Source organism: Macaca fascicularis, chromosome 11 (assembly GCF_037993035.2).
Source record: "Macaca fascicularis isolate 582-1 chromosome 11, T2T-MFA8v1.1".
Lineage (NCBI taxonomy): Eukaryota > Metazoa > Chordata > Mammalia > Primates > Cercopithecidae > Macaca > Macaca fascicularis.
In genome coordinates, this window is record NC_088385.1 from 116,079,008 (window position 1) to 116,096,605 (window position 17,598).

The 17,598-nt window shown below is 48.7% G+C and overlaps 1 protein-coding gene across 11 annotated transcripts in view; it reads left to right on the forward strand.

Moving 5' to 3' along the window:
* Nucleotides 1-17,598, forward strand: part of ACACB (acetyl-CoA carboxylase beta) — a 166,411-nt gene that overhangs the window by 115,916 nt on the left and 32,897 nt on the right. For 7 of the 11 annotated variants that reach the window (XR_012420593.1, XM_065524772.1, XM_074007734.1 and 4 more), the window contains 10 exons: nucleotides 2,758-2,871; nucleotides 3,049-3,162; nucleotides 4,084-4,173; nucleotides 5,828-5,946; nucleotides 11,146-11,283; nucleotides 12,150-12,249; nucleotides 12,340-12,447; nucleotides 13,712-13,768; nucleotides 14,009-14,050; nucleotides 15,887-16,102. Coding sequence is in view for 9 of the 11 variants with exons in the window: in XM_065524772.1 (XP_065380844.1) it covers nucleotides 2,758-2,871; nucleotides 3,049-3,162; nucleotides 4,084-4,173; nucleotides 5,828-5,946; nucleotides 11,146-11,283; nucleotides 12,150-12,249; nucleotides 12,340-12,447; nucleotides 13,712-13,768; nucleotides 14,009-14,050; nucleotides 15,887-16,102 (1,098 nt within the window). In the remaining 2 variants the exon portion in view is untranslated. Of the gene's footprint in view, nucleotides 1-1,699; nucleotides 1,870-2,757; nucleotides 2,872-3,048; nucleotides 3,163-4,083; nucleotides 4,174-5,827; nucleotides 5,947-11,145; nucleotides 11,284-12,149; nucleotides 12,250-12,339; nucleotides 12,448-13,711; nucleotides 13,769-14,008; nucleotides 14,051-15,886; nucleotides 16,103-17,598 lie in introns of those variants that run through there. The other 4 variants (XM_074007735.1, XM_045365881.2, XR_012420594.1 and 1 more) reach the window with 4 other exon arrangements.

Genomic DNA, 17,598 nt, shown 5'->3' on the forward strand with positions numbered 1-17,598 from the left:
TAGAGAAAAATCAAATATGATAATATGGTAAAAGTTTAACAATTAGTGAATGTAGGTGATTACTATGGGGTTTTCAACATAGTCATCTTCAATTCTTCTGTAGTTTTGAAGTTTGTAAAAATTGATTGGGAGGGAGGACTCCCCAAGTGATTGCAACGTGCAGCCAGGACTGGGAACTTACACCCAAGGAGATATCCACTCTTTGTGGGGAGTTCTATTGCTAAAATAATATAATGCTTTTCAAAATACATTGTTTGGATGGAGTTTCCTGGAGTTCGAGTGTTTGTCAAGCACAATATGCCTGTAATCTATTACAGCCAGTTGTCATTCAAAGGCTGGGGCTTGGGTCTGTGGGTTATTATGCTGGTCGTTCCTCTGTGCCCATATTGACTCTCTTCTGGGCATGAAGTCCTGAAAGGTCACGTACACCAGAGGACAGCCAAGGCAAGATGGGTGGAGCAGCCCCCAGCTCTTGGGAATTGGGACATTTGCCTGGACCTCCTTGATGATAGAGGCTACAAATGTTGAACCAATTACAGTCTGGAGATAAATGTGAGATTCATTATTCTTCTGACTTTCTTGGTCCCATTTGTTAGAAAATAGTGAGTTCTCTGCTCCTGATGGCATTTGGTACCTGAGAGGTTTTGAACAAAGACTTGCGAATTGAATGGTTACTTTGAAATGAATTTTTTTGAGGCTTTTAAAGGGACCTAGTTTCTGACACCAATTCACTGGTCATGGGACTTCGTTAGTGACACAAAGCAACAAAACATGATTCTGTGGACTAAAATTTACAAGATGACACTGCTTCGCTAAGTTAACAAGAAAGAAAAATGTTTTTTCTTTGTTTTTTGTTTTATTTTTTTTCGAGACGGAGTCTTGCTCTGTCACCCAGGTTGGAGTGCAGTGGCACAATCTCGGCTCACTGCAACCTCTGCTTCCTGGGTTCAAGTGATTCTCCTGCCACAGCCTCCGGAGTAGCTGGGACTACAGGCATGCACCACCACACCTGACTAATTTTTTTGTAGTATTAGTAGGAAACAGGGTTTCGCCATGTTGATCAGGCTGGTCTTGAACTCCTGGCCTTAGGTGATTTGCCTGCCTTGGCCTCCTAAAGTGCAGGGATTATAGGCATGAGCCACCGTGCCCTGCCTAGAAAAATATTTTTGTTATTATTATTAGTAGTAGTAGTAGTATGTAGAAGGCAATGGTCAGATTTTTTAACGTTCACGCTTAGATGTGTATGTGGGAATTTAAAAAATGTTCACACAAACAACTCTTGAGTTTTTCACCTCTTAGAAAACCACCAGTCTAGCTGCTGGCCAGCACCTGTGCTGTCCTGCCCTGGGAGCCACAAGCCTAGGGGATTGGTGGAGAGTTATGCCACCACCGTTTGGTAATAGAAAGTAAATCAGAGAAGGGAGAGGAGATTTAGATACTTTCCTACCACATTTCTTCAGCATTGACATTCCTGTGTGTTTGTGTATGAAATATCAATATGTTAAAATTGTTTCTGATGATAAAATCAATATCGGTTCATTAGAATAGGAAAATGCAGAAACACATGTAGAAAAAAATGCCCCATAGCTGTACCGTCTGGTGACTTCTGGAAGACCAGGCTTAGTGGATGCCTGGGGTAGGGAATGGGGGCACATTGCTCAGGAGCTCTGATATTTAGCATTCATTGCTCTGTCTTCAGTGGGTGGTTAGGGAGCACCTGCGCTGAGCCGTTCCCAGGCCCCGCATGCACTTAGGGCACAAGAGGAGATGCGAACACCAGCTGCACCCAGCCCTGGTCTCCAGCAGAAAGGCTCTTCTTTCAGAAGCAGAGCGGAGGGATGCAACACAGACACACTGTTCCTCCCTCCTGTAAGATTCAACCCCACGTCCCTCTCTGAAACTGTGAACCCATTAAGTCAGGCAGCAATGTGTAGGGGAAAGAGCGGGAGGCTTTGGGGGCAGAACAGTCCTGTGTTAGAATCTCGCTCTGTCTTGCACACGTTTGGTGGCTTTGGGGTGAGGCATATTGCCTCTTTGAGCCTCAGTGTTCTTATCTGTAAAATGGGAATCAAAGTAAGTAACTCCTCATGGGGGTGGGAGAATTTGGGGAGTTGTATATAAAGGGTCTAGCTGTTTACTAGCCACCTGGCACACAGTATGCACCTGATAATCACTGACTTTTTTTTTTTTTTTTTGGAGACAGAGTCTAGCTGAAGTGCAGTGGTGCAATCTCAGCTCACTGCAACCTCCACCTCCCAACGGATCCCGAGTAGCTGGGACTACAGGCACGTGCCACCATGCCTGGCTAATTTTTATATATATTTTTTTATATAGAGATGAGGTTTTGCCCTGTTGCCCAGGCTGGTCTCAAACTCCTAAGCTCAAGTGATCCTCCTGCCTCAGCCACCTAAAGTGCTGGGATTACAGGTGTGAGTCATCACACCTGGCCTTATCACTGGCTATTTATAGTAATGTAGGCAGGGGTTTAGTTGTATTTGTTTGTTCTTACCAGGCATTTAGGGCATGTTTTGGGGTGGATGAATGGGTGGCCAAGTGAGTGAGTGAGTGAGTGAATGAATGAATGAATGAATGACAGGAGAAAGTGGTGAGGATTTGCATATCAGGCTGTGCCGGGCCTGTTTGGAGAGCGGAGCAGCTGTCTGGCTTTTGGGGCGGGCGCTCCCCCAGCCAAGATGAGTGCTGCATGTTTCCCTGGGCTGGAGAAAAGCCATTTGGCTTCTTTTTTTGTCCCTTAAGGATGAGCTGTGTGGCCCAGACCCTTCCCTATCGGACGAGCTGACCTCCATCCTTAATGAGCTCACTCAGCTGAGCAAAAGCGAGCACTGCAAAGTGGCCCTCAGAGCCCGGCAGGTAGGGTTTCGGGGTGCGGTCCCCATGATGTGCGCTTCCCCCCACCCTCCTGTGTGGCCCCTACTGTGCTCAGCCCTCACCATGCAGGGTCCCACCACGCTGCCGGCCCGTGTCCGAGCCTCTGCCTTCTCCCCTGGGAGGTTGGCTCACACCAGCCCCCCGTCCCTCCCCCTGCAGATCCTGATTGCCTCCCACCTCCCCTCCTATGAGCTGCGGCACAACCAGGTGGAGTCCATTTTCCTGTCTGCCATTGACATGTACGGCCATCAGTTCTGCCCCGAGAACCTCAAGGTGAGCCCGTCTCCTTCCTTTCACCTTCTGCAGAGCACACACTGTGGCCCAGGTGGGGGCCGCTGGGGAAGCGGCTCCTCTTGCCCCTCCAGGTGCTCAGTGGGGTGCAGGGCACAGTCACAGATGCAGGCAGTTTAGCCCAACGTGGCCAGGGCTGCCCAAGGGGGCACCTGGGGAGACTCTAGGAGAGGTGGGCACGGAGCCCAGTCCTGCAGGAAGGACAGTGTGACAGCAGCGGGGGCTCACCTGGTGCAGTTTACAAACCTTAGCCGTAATGGAGCATATCTGGAAGCTGTGAGCCCTCCCATGGCTGAATGATGGCCTCATCTTCCCTGTTTCTGGACTCTGGCTCATTTACACGCTCTCAGGTACCCCCTCAGTGCCTGTTGGGAGACCTGTCCCAGGTGCCATCATCCCAGAGTTCTTCACCGTCAGCTCTCCCGTGATTAAACGGGAGGAACCCAGTGCACTGCAGGGCACTGATTGCTTTTAGTGGTCGAAGCATGACTTCTCCCTGTTTCTACCGCCCCCACTCATCAGACTGGTGATTAAAAAACTTACTCACTGACTGGGCGCAGATGGCTCATGCCTGTAATCCCAGCACTCGGGAGGCCAAGACTGGAGGATCACTTGAGCCCAGGAATTTGAGGCCAGCCTGGGCAACATAGTGAGACCCTGTCTCTACAAAACATACAAACAAACAAACAAACAAAAAAAGAGCCAGGCATGTTGGTGCACGCTGTAGTCCCATCTACTCAAGAGGCTGAGGTGGGAGGATCACTTCAGGCTGGGAGTTTGAGGCTGCAGTGAGCTATGATCACACCACTGCACTCCAGCTTATCTCAAATAAACAAAAACAAAGAAAAACCTGAAACTTGTTTACATTTACTTTTCCTTGTTTCCCCTTTTCATTTCCCATAGAAGTTAATAATTTCAGAAACAACCATCTTCGACGTCCTGCCTGCTTTCTTCTATCACGCTAACAAAGTCGTGTGCATGGCATCCTTGGAGGTAAGTAGGAGAGGCCCAGAGAACAGCACTGACTGTGCCAGTTCTGCTGTTCACTTCCGCCACCATGCACCTGACCCTAGGCCACACGCCTTGTGAATGTGATCCTATCCTTTTCTATACAAGGTAGGTATGTTAATAGTCCCATCTTACAGAGGAAGGAACTGAGGCTCAGAGAGGTGAAGCGACTTATGCAACATCACACAGCTAGAAAGTGGCAGAACCAGGTTTTGCATTATTGGGTCTGTCTCATTCCAGATTCCATGCTAGTCACCACTGCTGTCTCATGTGTCATTCCAGCCTCTTCCAGGCAGGGCACATTAGATACTAATCCCTGAGAGCCAAGTCTGAGGCACCTCATCTAAACTTTCTGACTCACGTGCATTAAATACCTTTGAAAGACTTTTCTGCTTGGAACCGCCAGAGCTAGAGGAACCCAGGTGACAACTTAAGGTGAACCCCCTGCCCCCCAAGTGATGAGGTAGAAGGGCGTGGATGGTAGCAAAACCCAGATTAGAGCCAGGTGATCCAGGTGGTCTTATTCCTGGGAGCAACAATTCAGGTCTTCTTGAATTCAGGAACCAAGAGGTGGTGTGTTGGTTCCAGGAAATCGGAGTTTTAAATCAGCTCTTTTATTATGATTATTATTTTGAGACTCGCTCTGGTGCCTAGGGTGGAGTACAGTGGCACTATCTTAGCTCACTGCAGCCTCTGCCTCCCGGTTTCAAGTGATTCTCCTTCCTCAGCCTCCCCAGTAGCTGGGCCTACAGGGGTGCACCACCGCACCTGGCTAATTTTTGTATTGTTAGTAGAGACAGGGTTTTACCGTGTTGGCCAGGCAGGTCTGGAACTCCTGACCTCAAGTGATCCGCCTGCCTCAGCCTCCCAGTAAATCTGCCCTTTTAGAATCCTTTTAAGAAAATATGAGATGATGTCTTGTGTTTTAAACATGGGCCTCTTACCTGGGACTGCTTTGCTGGCAGTAGTTTTTCCAATATTCTTTACCTTCTGAGCTCAGGCTCAGTCCCCTGTTGCCCCCACTTTCTCTTCTGCATCCTTGGGAGCCTGTGAGTCACACAGTGAGAAGGTTTACTGGGTCTTCATGGAGACCATCTTGGGCTTGTTAGCGTGTTACAGCCACAGGGTCTCCTGGGCCTGCAGCTTTTATCCTTCTATGGGTTTCACCTCTGGAAGAATCTTTCTCAGGCCTCGCTCTTTGTTTCTGACAGTGAGACCTAATACACCTCTTCTGTAGTTACTTTAAAAACAGTTTTTGTTTTGTTAGAGACAGGTCTTGCCATGTTGCCCAGGCTGGAGTTGAACTTCTAGGCTCAAGCAATCCTCCTGCCTCAGCCTCCCCAGTAGCTGGGACTACGAGTGCATGCCACCATGCTTGGCTTATAGTGACTTTTTAAAGTGCTAAATACTATTTGTGTCAATTAGAGATTTTTCTAGGATGCTTTTGGGGTTTTTTGTTGATTTGTTTTGTTTTTCCAACACGCCCAGCTAATTTTTGCAGGCGTGAGCCACTGTACCCGGCCTGCTAGAGATAGACCTTTTAGAGGTCATTTCTGGTACCCCTTCCCTGTGCCCTCAGCTTTTGAGGACACTCTGCAGTGCCCCCTAAGAGAACGTCCGTGTGCTTCTGCCTTGTCAGGTTTACGTGCGGAGGGGCTACATCGCCTATGAGTTAAACAGCCTGCAGCACCGGCAGCTCCCGGACGGCACCTGCGTGGTAGAATTCCAGTTCATGCTGCCCTCCTCCCACCCAAACCGGTATGGAATGAGACACACCCAGGGATGGCCTGTGTTTCTGTTCTCCCTGACCTCTGTCGTCCTGTCTCTGGAACGACCTGGCAAGTGTGTTTGGGCACGCTGCTGGGGAGACATCAGCGATAAGCGCTTCCCCTCTGGGAGCTCCCTGCAGTGCCATTTTTCTCCCCTCTAACATGGTGATAATGCAGAGCCCACCTCCTACACCTGCACTGTTCAGTACAGTAGCCATGTGTGCCTATTTACATTAACATGAATGCACATGCGCTGGGCATGCTGGCTCACGCCTGTAATCCCAGCACTTTGGGAGGCTGAGGCGGGCAGATCACTTGAGGTCAGGAGTTCCAGACCAACCTGGCCAACATAGTGAAACCCTGTCTCTACTAAAAATACAAAAATTAGCCGGGTGTGGTGGCACATGCCTGTAATCCCAGCTACTGGGGAGGCTGAGGCAGGAGGATCACTTGAACCGGGAGGTGGAGTGAGTCAGTGAGCTGACATTTCCCCACTGTGCTCCAGCCCGGGTGAAGAAGCGAGACTCTGTCTCAAAAAAAGCAAAAAAAAAAAAAAAAAAAAGAGGCCAGGCGCAGTGACTCACACCTGTAATCCCAGCACTTTGGGAGGCCTAGGTGGGTGGATCACAAGGTCGGTAGTTCAAGACCAGCCTGGCCAACATGGTGAAACTCCATCTCTGCTGAAAAAAAAATACAAAAATTAGCCTGGTATGGTGACATGCACCCGTAATCCCAGCTACTCGGGAGGCTGAGGGAGAACTGCTTGAACCCGGGAGGCGGAGGTTGCAGTGAGCTGAGATTGTGCCACTGCACTCCAGCCTGGGTGACAGAACAAGAGTCCATCTCAAAAAAAAAAAAAAAAGAGAAAAAACAAAGAATGCAAATGAGCCAGCCATAGTAGCCCACACCTGTAATCCTAGCACTTCGCAGGGCTGAAAGGGGCAGATCAGGAACTTGAGGCCAGGAGTTCAACACCGGCCTGGCCACCTTGGTGAAACCTCATTTCTACTAAAAATATAAAAATTAGCCAGGCGTGGTGGCACACCCCTGTAATCCCAGGTTACTCAGGAGGCTGAGGGACGAGAATCGCTTAAACCTGGGAAGCAGAGGTTGCAGTGAGCCGAGATTGTGCCACTGCACTCCAGCCTGGGTGACAGAGCGAGACTCTATCTCAAAAAAAAAAAAAAAAAAAAAAAGAATTCAGCTTCTCAGTCATACCGTGTGGCTCATGACTGCCATATTATGTGATAGTGGAGTTCTAGAACATTCTGTCATAGTAGAAAGTTCTAGTGGACAGTGCCACCCAAGCCATTGGGAAGAGTCATGAGATAGGCACAGGTAGCATTTTAGACAGTGCCTGGCACAAAGCAAGTTGTTGACTGTGAGTGATCCCGGGGATGACCATGACTAACTCTGTTATTGCCATCTAGTGGCATGCCATTGGCCTGGGCACTCTGCTTAGCGCTCCCACACTCTTTTTTTTCTTTTTTTTTTTCTTTTTTGAGATGGACTCTCGCACTGTTGCCCAAGCTGGAGTGCAGTGGCACAATCTCAGCTCCCAGATTCAAGCGATTCTCCTGCCTCAGCCTCCCGAGTAGCTGGGACTACAGGCACGCACCACCATGCTTGGCTAATTTTTATATTTTTAGTAGGGATGGGGTTTCATCATGTTAGCCAGGCTGGTCTTGAACGCCTGACCTCAGGTGATCCATCTGCCTCTGCCTCCCAAAATGCTAGGATTATAGGCGTGAGCCATGGTGCCTAGTCCACACTCTTATTTTATTCAGTTCTTATCCTCTGTCAGCCAAAAATGTGTTCTCATCCTCGTTTTACAGATGGGGGCCCAGGGCCGTCACCTGACCTAGGCTGAGCTGCTCGTACATGTGGAGTGGGAATTTGAGCCCAGGCCACACTCTCACCTCCAATTCCTTTCCACAGCCTTCAGCAGCCCTCTGAGCCAGGTGCGGAGGCACCCACACTGTCCTGTCTGTGCCCACTGTAGTCTGCTGTCCAAGAGCTGTAGTTCAGTAGATCCCCTCAGTGTTCTCACCTGAGAATATCTTTTTTTAAATTTTTTTGAGATGGAGTCTCACTCTGTCACCCAGGCTGGAGTGCATGGCGCGATCTCAGCTCACTGCAGCCTCCGCCTGCTGGGTTCAAGCGATTCTCCTGTCTCAGCCTCCCAAGTAGCTGGGACCACAGACATGCACCACCAAGCCCCAATAGTTTTTTTTTGTATTTTTAGTAGAGATGGGGTTTCACCGTGTTGACCAGGTTGGTCTGGAACTCCTGACCTCAAATGATCTGTGCACCTCGGCCTCCCAAAGTGATGGGATTACAGGCGCCACCATGCCTGGCTCACCTAAGAATAGCAGATGTGTCTGAGTTCCTCACTCACAGTCTTTTTTTCAATCCATCTTGTTTCAGGACCCAAAGTATTAATACCATTTAGGTCAGGTAGAGTGCGATACCTTCTCTTAAAGTAATTATGTCTCCCTGGGATTCAAAGCGTTCTCTCTCACGCTCCCTCGCCCCTCTGGTTTTGGTTCTTATGGGGGTGCCTAAGGCCTTGCCTATGGCTGCAGTGATGTCACTGTGATTTGGGAGTTCGGTTGATCAGATCTGTACAGGCAATAGGGTTCATGCTTTGGTGAAGCAGGGATTTTTCTGGCCTCTTGGGATTTTTAAGCTAACTTTCTTTTCCTGTTGGTTTTAAGAAGAAAGATGCTGCCGTGTTTTGGATGAAGACAAGGGGGCTTCCCCAGGAGGCACTGCCTTTCCTAGTTATTTGTTTTTACCCTTCTAATTTCCAAAAACAGGATTGTGACATTTTACCCCATTGAGAGAAAGGGGACTGACTGCTTGCAGCCTGGGGTCATTCTGGGGATTTGGGGAGCAGTGGTGGTATAAGATATTTTGTAGCTGTCTACTCCTGAGAAGGAATTCTTTTCTCTTTTGATTTTTTTGTTTGGTTGTTTAGAGACAGAGTCTAAACAGGCTGGAGAGCGGTGGCACGATCATAGCTCACTGCAGCCTTGAACTCCTGGGCTCAAGTGATCCTCCCATCTCAGCTCCCTGTGTAGCTGGGACTACAGGCTTGCGCCACCACACCTGGCTAATTCTTTAAAAATATTGTTTTTGCATAGATAGGGGTCTCATTATGTGGCCCGGGTTGGTCTTGAACTCCTGGATTCAAGTGATCCTCCTGCCTCAGCCTCCCAAAGTGCTGGGATTATAGTCGCAAGTCCCTGTGCCTGGCCTTCTCTTTTGATCTTATTGTCTCAGCAATTCAGCCCTGTTAGGAAGGGAAGGGCGGCTCTTCTGAGGGCTGTGGGTCATGCCTTGTGATCTACATGTATATCCAGGTTATCGGTTGTGATTTTCAGTATGGGCACAGGGTCCTTTTTTGACCCAGAGAGACATTGAGGACCCTGGGGATTCCTCGCCATCTAAGATTCTCACAATTGCTGTCAGTGCCAGAAATGTATTTTGGGCCTGTGAAGAGACCTTGCCTGTGGGTGCCCCCACCACCCAGCCCTTTGATGCCTCCGTAAAGAGCCATGAGGAATAAAGTCTACCCCCAAGACGGCCCAGCTTGGCCCTCAACACTTGTGTGTGTAGGGCCAGGCACGTGGTGCTTTAGGTCACCAAGACCCAAGGGAAGGTCAGGTGAGAGGTTGGCAGGGCTTTGTGCCAGCTGCAGCCTGGACCTCTGCGCTGGGTAGGAACTGGCTACATCCCCCTGCTATGGGGCTGCTGTCCTAGCTCTCCCCACTGTTGCCCTGCAGGAAACTGACCATCACAACCAGACTTCTCATTGTTTTTTTCCAGCAGAAGCAGGAAATCTATTTTTTTTTTTTTTGACCTGAAGTCCTTCCATTTTTCAATAGGGACAGGTGGTTCATGTTAAATGAATACATGAATGCATGTTAATTCATGTATGTTATTAAAATGCTGCATGGCCCAAAGTCATTCTGTGAGCGGCATTCAGCCACACTGCCACTGCAAGTTTGTGACCCCTGGATTGAGCTGTCGGGGAGCAGAGGGGCCATGATCATGATTTCAGAGCACCCAACAGGAATGCACACACCTGTGTCAGGATCCCCAAAAGCACCCCCAGGTTCGATCATTGCCTAGAAGAACTCACAGGTCTCAGGACGTGGTCATGCTCATAGCACTGACTCATTAGGGGGCAAGGATACCAAGCGGTTAGCCAAGGCAGAAGGCATCAGGGTGAAGTCCAGAGGAAAACAAGTGCGCTGCCAGGGTCCTCTCCCAGTGGACTCATGCAGGGCGCACTTCATTCCCCCAGCAAGGAGTTGTGACAACACAAGTGAAGGGTTGTCTTCCAGCTCTGCACCAGGGATTGGTGGCTGGTCACACCACCCTCTGCCCTGCATCAAAATCTCAGGCTTGCAGAAGAAAGCAGGTGTTCAGCATAAACCACACTGTTTGTGCAAACGGGTGAGGCGCAGTGAGCCACCCTTGTCACCTTCAGGGAATGATAGGAACCTTCCCCAAGTCCAAGTTCCCAGATGCCAGCCAAGGGCAAGCAGGTCTCCTTTCTCAGAAGAGCAGTGTGGGGCCTGCTGTGTTGACTTCCTGCACACCATATGATTACCTCTCCGGTAGCTGATTCCAAGGCCCAATTCTGACAACCTCAGGTGGCCCATTGAGGTTTGCTGCTGGTGAGCAGCCAGTTCTGGGAGCATCATCGTCTAAACTCCAGAAGGCTGCTGACTTTGTCTCAAGGACAAGTTTGATGGAGGGGAGGGATTAGAGGGAGCAGAGGACTGGAGTGTCTGTCAGGAACAACCTGACTCCCTCACCGGCTGCCTGGGGCTGGTGGATTTCTCCAGGAGAAATTGATGCTGGGAGTATTTCTTCTCTGTGGTCAAGTTCAGCACTTCGGGCTCCCCTTGGGACTGTGTTGGGACTGGACTCTCATGCATGCATCATTGATTCCTACATTTGTTGAGCTCTTACTCTTCACTAGGTCCTGAGGGATCAGATGAGACCTTCCTCAGGCCCCAGCCCCAGCCATTGTCTTATCCCCTGCCCATTTTAAGCCCCGCTTTGGAAGAGCTCTAAATCTGGTCCAGCTCACTGAAGCTTCAGGAGCAGGAACAGCTCGTAGCGTTGGGTCTGCAAGCAGCTGCCTCATCCCCCACTTGCCATCACCCTACAGGATGACCGTGCCCATCAGCATCACCAACCCTGACCTGCTGAGGCACAGCACAGAGCTCTTCATGGACAGCGGCTTCTCCCCACTGTGCCAGCGCATGGGGGCCATGGTAGCCTTCAGGAGATTCGAGGACTTCACCAGGTACCCAGTGTGGCCCCGTCTCCCAAACACGCTGAGCATGGGGGCTGGGCAGGCTTCCCTTGAATCCCCCCAACCATTCACTGGACAGATGGGGTGGGAGAGACCCAGACACATGGCACAGCGCGTCAATAACAACAGAATAATAATAGCATCGTAGCCAAGAGTGTGAGCCTGCATGTCAGCTTGCTGGTTTGAATTCTGGCTCTGTGCCTTCTAACTGAGAGACTGAGCAAAATATTTAACCTCTCTATACCTTCGCTTTCTCATCTGTAAAATGGGAATGATAAAGGACCCACTTCACAGGGATGCCATGAGGATTAAATGAGAGAATATGTGTGAAATAACATATTTAAAGTAGAATTGGTATGCAGATAGAATAGTGACTAAATGTTAGCTCTCGATAGTTACTGTACTGGTCTGTTTTCAGCCCTTCACCATGTGTTTTGCTTTGTGCTTGGAGTATCTTGTGGAATTTTCACAACAGCCTCATGAGTCATTGGGATTACTCTTATTATCTTTCTTTGACTCAGGGGTGAGATGAGGTTTCTAGGATCTCCCAGCCAGTAAAAATGGGAGCCAAGAGTTAATCCAAGCCCAGCTGATGCCCGAAAGCGTTGGAATCCTTCCCTGTATTCCTGATCACAGATCACTTAGTTTCATTCTTCCGTTTTGGGAAGGACCCCCTCACGGGTGCTTTGGACAAAGTAGACGGGAACCTCCTGAGCTCTGGAGAGTTGGATAAGATCAAAGGGTGTTGGCTGGGAAACTGGGAGGGGCTGGCGCTCCCTGCTGCCTGGCTTGGAAGCTTGACCTCATCCCCATGGGTCAGCAGCCCCTCAGCCCTCCCTCTCTACCCGCACCCCCAGAAATTTTGATGAAGTCATCTCTTGCTTCGCCAACGTGCCCAAAGACACCCCCCTCTTCAGCGAGGCCCGCACCTCCCTGTACTCCGAGGATGACTGCAAGGTAAGCGTCTAAGCCTGGGGAGCAACCTAGGGAGCGGGTGGGCCGTGGCCCCCAGGCTTTCCAGCCCTACCCCTTGCTTCTCCCTCTCAGAGCCTCAGAGAAGACCCCATCCACATTCTGAATGTGTCCATCCAGTGTGCAGACCACCTGGAGGATGAGGCACTGGTGCCGATTTTACGGACGTTCGTACAGTCCAAGGTACTCTGGGCAAGGCTCTGGTTTTGGTGGGGGTTCTTGGAGAAGGAGGAGGGGCTAGGCTCGTTGAGGCGGCCCCTGGGGAGGCAGACCTGCTGAGCACTTCAGAGCCACAGACCTGGCTTCCCACTCTAGCTCTGCTCGCCTCATAGCTGGCGACCTTGGGCAGATGTGGCTGAACGTGGGGGGAGCATTTCTCTCACTCATGGTGTTGCAGTGATTCGATGACAAGGTATATTCACGACTTAGCCAGTCCCAGGTACAGAGGGCACACCCAATAAATAGTTGGGAGATTTTCTGGGAATGTTTTTGTTGGAATAATCCAGAAAATGGCAGTTTTAAAATGGCTACTTAGATCGATGACCAAGTGTGCCAATAACAGCAGGTTGCTCTGTAAGCCTGTGGTATTCCAGCCTGGGGGACAGAGCAAGACCCTGTCTCAAAAAAAATTATATATATTTACAATATACAATGTGATATTTTTAAATTATCTTTTAAATAACAGCTTTATTGAGACATCATTGACATACTACACAATTCACCCATTTAAAGTGTGCAATGTTCAGCCATAAAAAGGAATGAGATCATGTCCTTTGCAGGGACATGGATGAAGCTGGAAGCCATCATCCTCAGCAAACTAGCACAGGAACAGAAAACCAAATACTAAATGTTCTCACCTATAAGTGGGAGCTGAACACTGAGAACACATGGGCACAGGGAGGGGAACATCACACACCGGAGCCTGTCATGGGGTGGGGGGCGAGGGGAGGGAACTTAGAGGACAGGTCAGTAGGTGTGGCAAACCACCATGGCACATAGATACCTGTGTAACAAGCCTGCACGTTCTGCACATGTGTCCCGTTTTTGTTTTTTTTTTTTAAGAAGAAATAAGAAAAAAGTGTACAATTTAGTATATTTTTAGTATATTCACCAGGTTGCACAACCATCACCAGAATCAATTTTAGGACATTCTTATCACTCCATAGAAAAACCCTGTACCTGTTAGCAGTCACTCCCCTCTGTCCCCGACCCAAAACCCTCTCCCCACCACAGCCCCAGGCAACCACTCATCTACTTTCTGTCTCTGTAGATTTGCCTCTTCTGGACGTTTCATATAAATGGAATCAGACCACAGGAGGTCTCTTATGATTGACATCTTCCACTTAGCATAATGTTTACCAGTTCATCTGTGTGGTAACATGCAGCAATACTTCAGTTCTTTTTATGGCCAAATAATATTCCGTTGTGTCTTTGGTTTTTAATGCAGAAAAATATCCTTGTGGATTACGGACTCCGACGAATCACATTCCTGATTGCCCAAGAGGTTAGTTCACAGTTCATCCCTGTGAGTCTTTTCCATTCTCCAAGCCTTGGTGTGTGCCATTTATTTGATATTTATTTTGTAGATTTGGGTGAAAGAGATCAATCATTAGAAAACAGAAGGATTTCCAAATGATTCATTCTAGAAGTGAATGTAATCATTTACAATCACTAAATAAGTATGTAAATATTTCAATGCATCTTGCTTGATTTAATTGTCTTGTGTGTGGATTTCTTTTTGCAGAAAGAATTTCCCAAGTTTTTCACATTCAGAGCAAGAGATGAGGTATGGCCAAAAGTAATGATGTTTTCTCTTCTCTGGCATCTTTTTTAATTTTTTAAGCAATGGGATGGGGCCCGGGCGTGGTGGATTATGCCCATAATCCTAGCACTTTGGGAGGCTGAGGCAGGAGGTTTGCTTGAGCTCAGGAGTTCTAGACCAGCCTGGGTTACATAGTGAGACCCTGTCTCTACAAAAACATTAAAAAATCAGGCCGGGCGCGGTGGCTCAAGCCTGTAATCCCAGCACTTTGGGAGGCCGAGATGGGCGGATCACGAGGTCAGGAGATCGAGACCATCCTGGCTAACACAGTGAAACCCCGTCTCTACTAAAAAATACAAAAAAAAAAACTAGCCGGGTGAAGTGGCGGGCGCCTGTAGTCCCAGCTACTCGGGAGGCTGAGGCAGGAGAATGGCATAAACCCGGGAGGCGGAGCTTGCAGTGAGCTGAGATCCAGCCACTGCACTCCAGTCTGGGCGACAGAGCGAGACTCCCTCTCAAAAAAAAAAAAAAAAAAATCAGCCTGGCATTGTGGTGCAAGCCTGTGGTCCCAGCTACTTGGGAGGCTGAGGTGGGAGGATTGCTTGAACCTGGGAAGTTGAGGTTTCAGTGAGCCAAGATGATGCCATTGCACTCCAGCCTGGGTGACAGAGTGAGACTCTGTCTCAAAAAAAAAAAGAAAAGAAAAAAAAAGAGATAGGGTCTCACTATGTTGCCCAGGCTGGACTCAAACTTACAGGCTCAAGTGATCCTCTTGCTTCAGCCTCCCAAGTAGCTGGGACTATAGGCACATGCCACTGTGCCTCCCAGCTCCCTGGCATCTTTGATATTCATGAAGAATAAAGTCTGCAGTCCTTCAGGCATCCCCATATTCAAGAATGTAGCAACTTTTGTGTAGACTGCAGTCTTCCTCTGGGATTGTATTTCCACTGAGAGCCCTCTGTTCCCTGCATGGCCCTCAGACCTGAGAATCTTGCCCTTTTAGCCTCACTACAGGTTTCTGTCTTGCTTGAATAATTTCAGTACTTGCTGATGTACTCAGTAAGACATTTTTTTCCAAACTCTTTTTCTTATGCTCTTCTGGAACAGTGGTTGGCAAACTCTCTTGCAGACCAGCTGCCTGTTTTTACAAACAAAGTTTTATTGGAACATGGCCACACCCATTTGATTCCACATTGTCTGCTCTGGCTTTCACTCTAACAGTAGCAGAATTGAGTAGTTGTGACAGAGCCCGTATGATCCATCAGCTTAAAACATTTACTCTCTGGCCATTTAAGAAAATGTTCACCAATCCCTGTTGCAGAACAGGTAGGTTTATTCCCAGCACTGATTCAAGACCCCACCAAATTCAGCATTTTGCATTTTAATTTATCCAAAGCTTTATTTTTCTAGCTAAGACCCATCCTTTTCTTAAAGTCTTCATTTTTTTTTTTTCAGTTTAGTTTCCAGTACTGTCAGTTGTTTTCTTTTTGGAAACCAATTTCCACCAAGAAACCAGGGGTTAGTGGCTTCACAAGAATTGCCACAGGCTGTGACAGATGGAGAACAGCCTGGTCACGCTGGCAGGTGATACGGACTAGCTAGGCTCCCTCAGGAGCCAGCGCTGCACCCAGCACACCAGGCTTGCAGTGCCTGTAGTTCTCCTCAGATCTTAGCAAAACCCCAAATATCTGGAGCCCTGGGCGCAGCTTACAATTAAGGGACATCATGAATGCTGCATTCCTGAGTGCCAAACCCATGGACACCAGGGGTCTGCAGAGTAGGGCGTGGACCAAGCAGACACGCAGCTCCAATGTCAAACTGTGTATGTGTGTCTGTCTTCTCTCTCTGGTCCGCCTACAGTTTGCAGAGGATCGCATTTACCGTCACTTGGAGCCTGCCCTGGCCTTCCAACTGGAGCTCAGCCGGATGCGTAACTTCGATCTGACCGCTGTGCCCTGTGCCAACCACAAGATGCACCTTTACCTGGGTGCCGCCAAGGTGAAGGAAGGGGCGGAAGTGACGGACCATAGGTTCTTCATCCGCGCCATCATCAGGCACTCAGACCTGATTACAAAGGTAAGACGTCGCAGACCATTTCTTCCTCTCTCAGAACCTGGCCCTCCCTTCCTTACACTCCTGCTCTGTGCTGGGGCCTGGGCTGCACACTGGGGATGCAGAGTACACCAGACACCCAGGGTCCTGCCCTTGTGATGTTCCAGTCCAGGGCAGGAGGCGGACAGCAAAGTGGCCCGTGATCACGTCCAGGCTGGTGGCACTTGGATCTGTTTCTTGTATTATGTGGATCTCTGTGCATGAGAAGAAAATTTCAGGATAGAAAAATACTGGTTTGTGCAGGGAATTTCTTATATTTGCCAACTGAGTGATCATTTTCCATTGTTTCTTGCATTTAGAAAACTAATTCATGGCTGGGCACAGTGGCCCATGCCTGTAATTGCAGTACTTTGGGAGGCTGAGGTGGGTGGATCACCTGAGGTCAGGAGTTCAAAACCAGCCTGGCCAACATGGTGAAACCCCGTGTCTACTAAAAATACAAAAATTACCTGGGCATGGTGGCATACACCTGTAATTCCAGCTACTCGGGAGGCTGAGGCATGAGAATTGCTTGAACCCGGGAGGTGGAGGTGGCAGTGAGCTGAGATGGAGCCACTGTACTTCAGCCTGGGGGATACAGCGAGATCCTCTCACAAAAAAAAAAAAAAAGAAAGAAAGAAAGAAAGAAAAGTAATCCATGATTATATTGTGAAAATTTTAAATAAGACTGAAAACTGTTTTTAAGAACCTCTAGTGCATGGACCCAAAATCCTGTCACTGAGGGGCCAGCTCAATTGTTGACTGTTTCTAGACATAATCCCATCCCTAAAACCTAGAGTTGTAGGCATAAGTTGCAGATCAGAGCTCAGAGTGGACAGATCATTTGAATATGTTATTCTTTAATTGGTCAGTTACTTGTGGACCTCTTTCTTGTTAATAAAGAATGGTCCACCCCATGTTATTTCCTTGCACGAATGTACCGTGTGTAATTGTTGTTTTTTTTGTTTTTCTTTTACTAATCCCCTGTTGATGTGTATATATATATATACACACACACACACATACACACACACACACACACACACACACATATATATTTTGAGACGGAGTTTTGCTCTCGTTGCCCAGGCTGGAGTGCAATGGCGCGATCTCGGCTCACTGCAACCTCCGCGCCCCCAGGTTTAAGCAATTCTCCTGCCTCAGCCTTCCAAGTAGCTGGGACTACAGGTGCGTGCCACAGTGCCCAGCTAATTTTGTATTTTTAGAAGAGACAGGGTTTCTCCATGTTGGTCAGGCTGGTCTGAAACTCCTGACCTCAGGTGATCCGCCCACCTCAGCCTCCCAAAGTGCTGGGATTACAGGCGTGAGCCACTGCGCCCAGCCCTGTTGATGGATATTAAGCTACCTGCAGTTTTTTGCTACCTCAGTCAACTAGATGTTTTATTTATTTATTTATTTATTTTTTTGAGACAGAGTTTTGCTCTTGTCACCCAGGCTGGATGCAGTGGCGTGATCTCAGC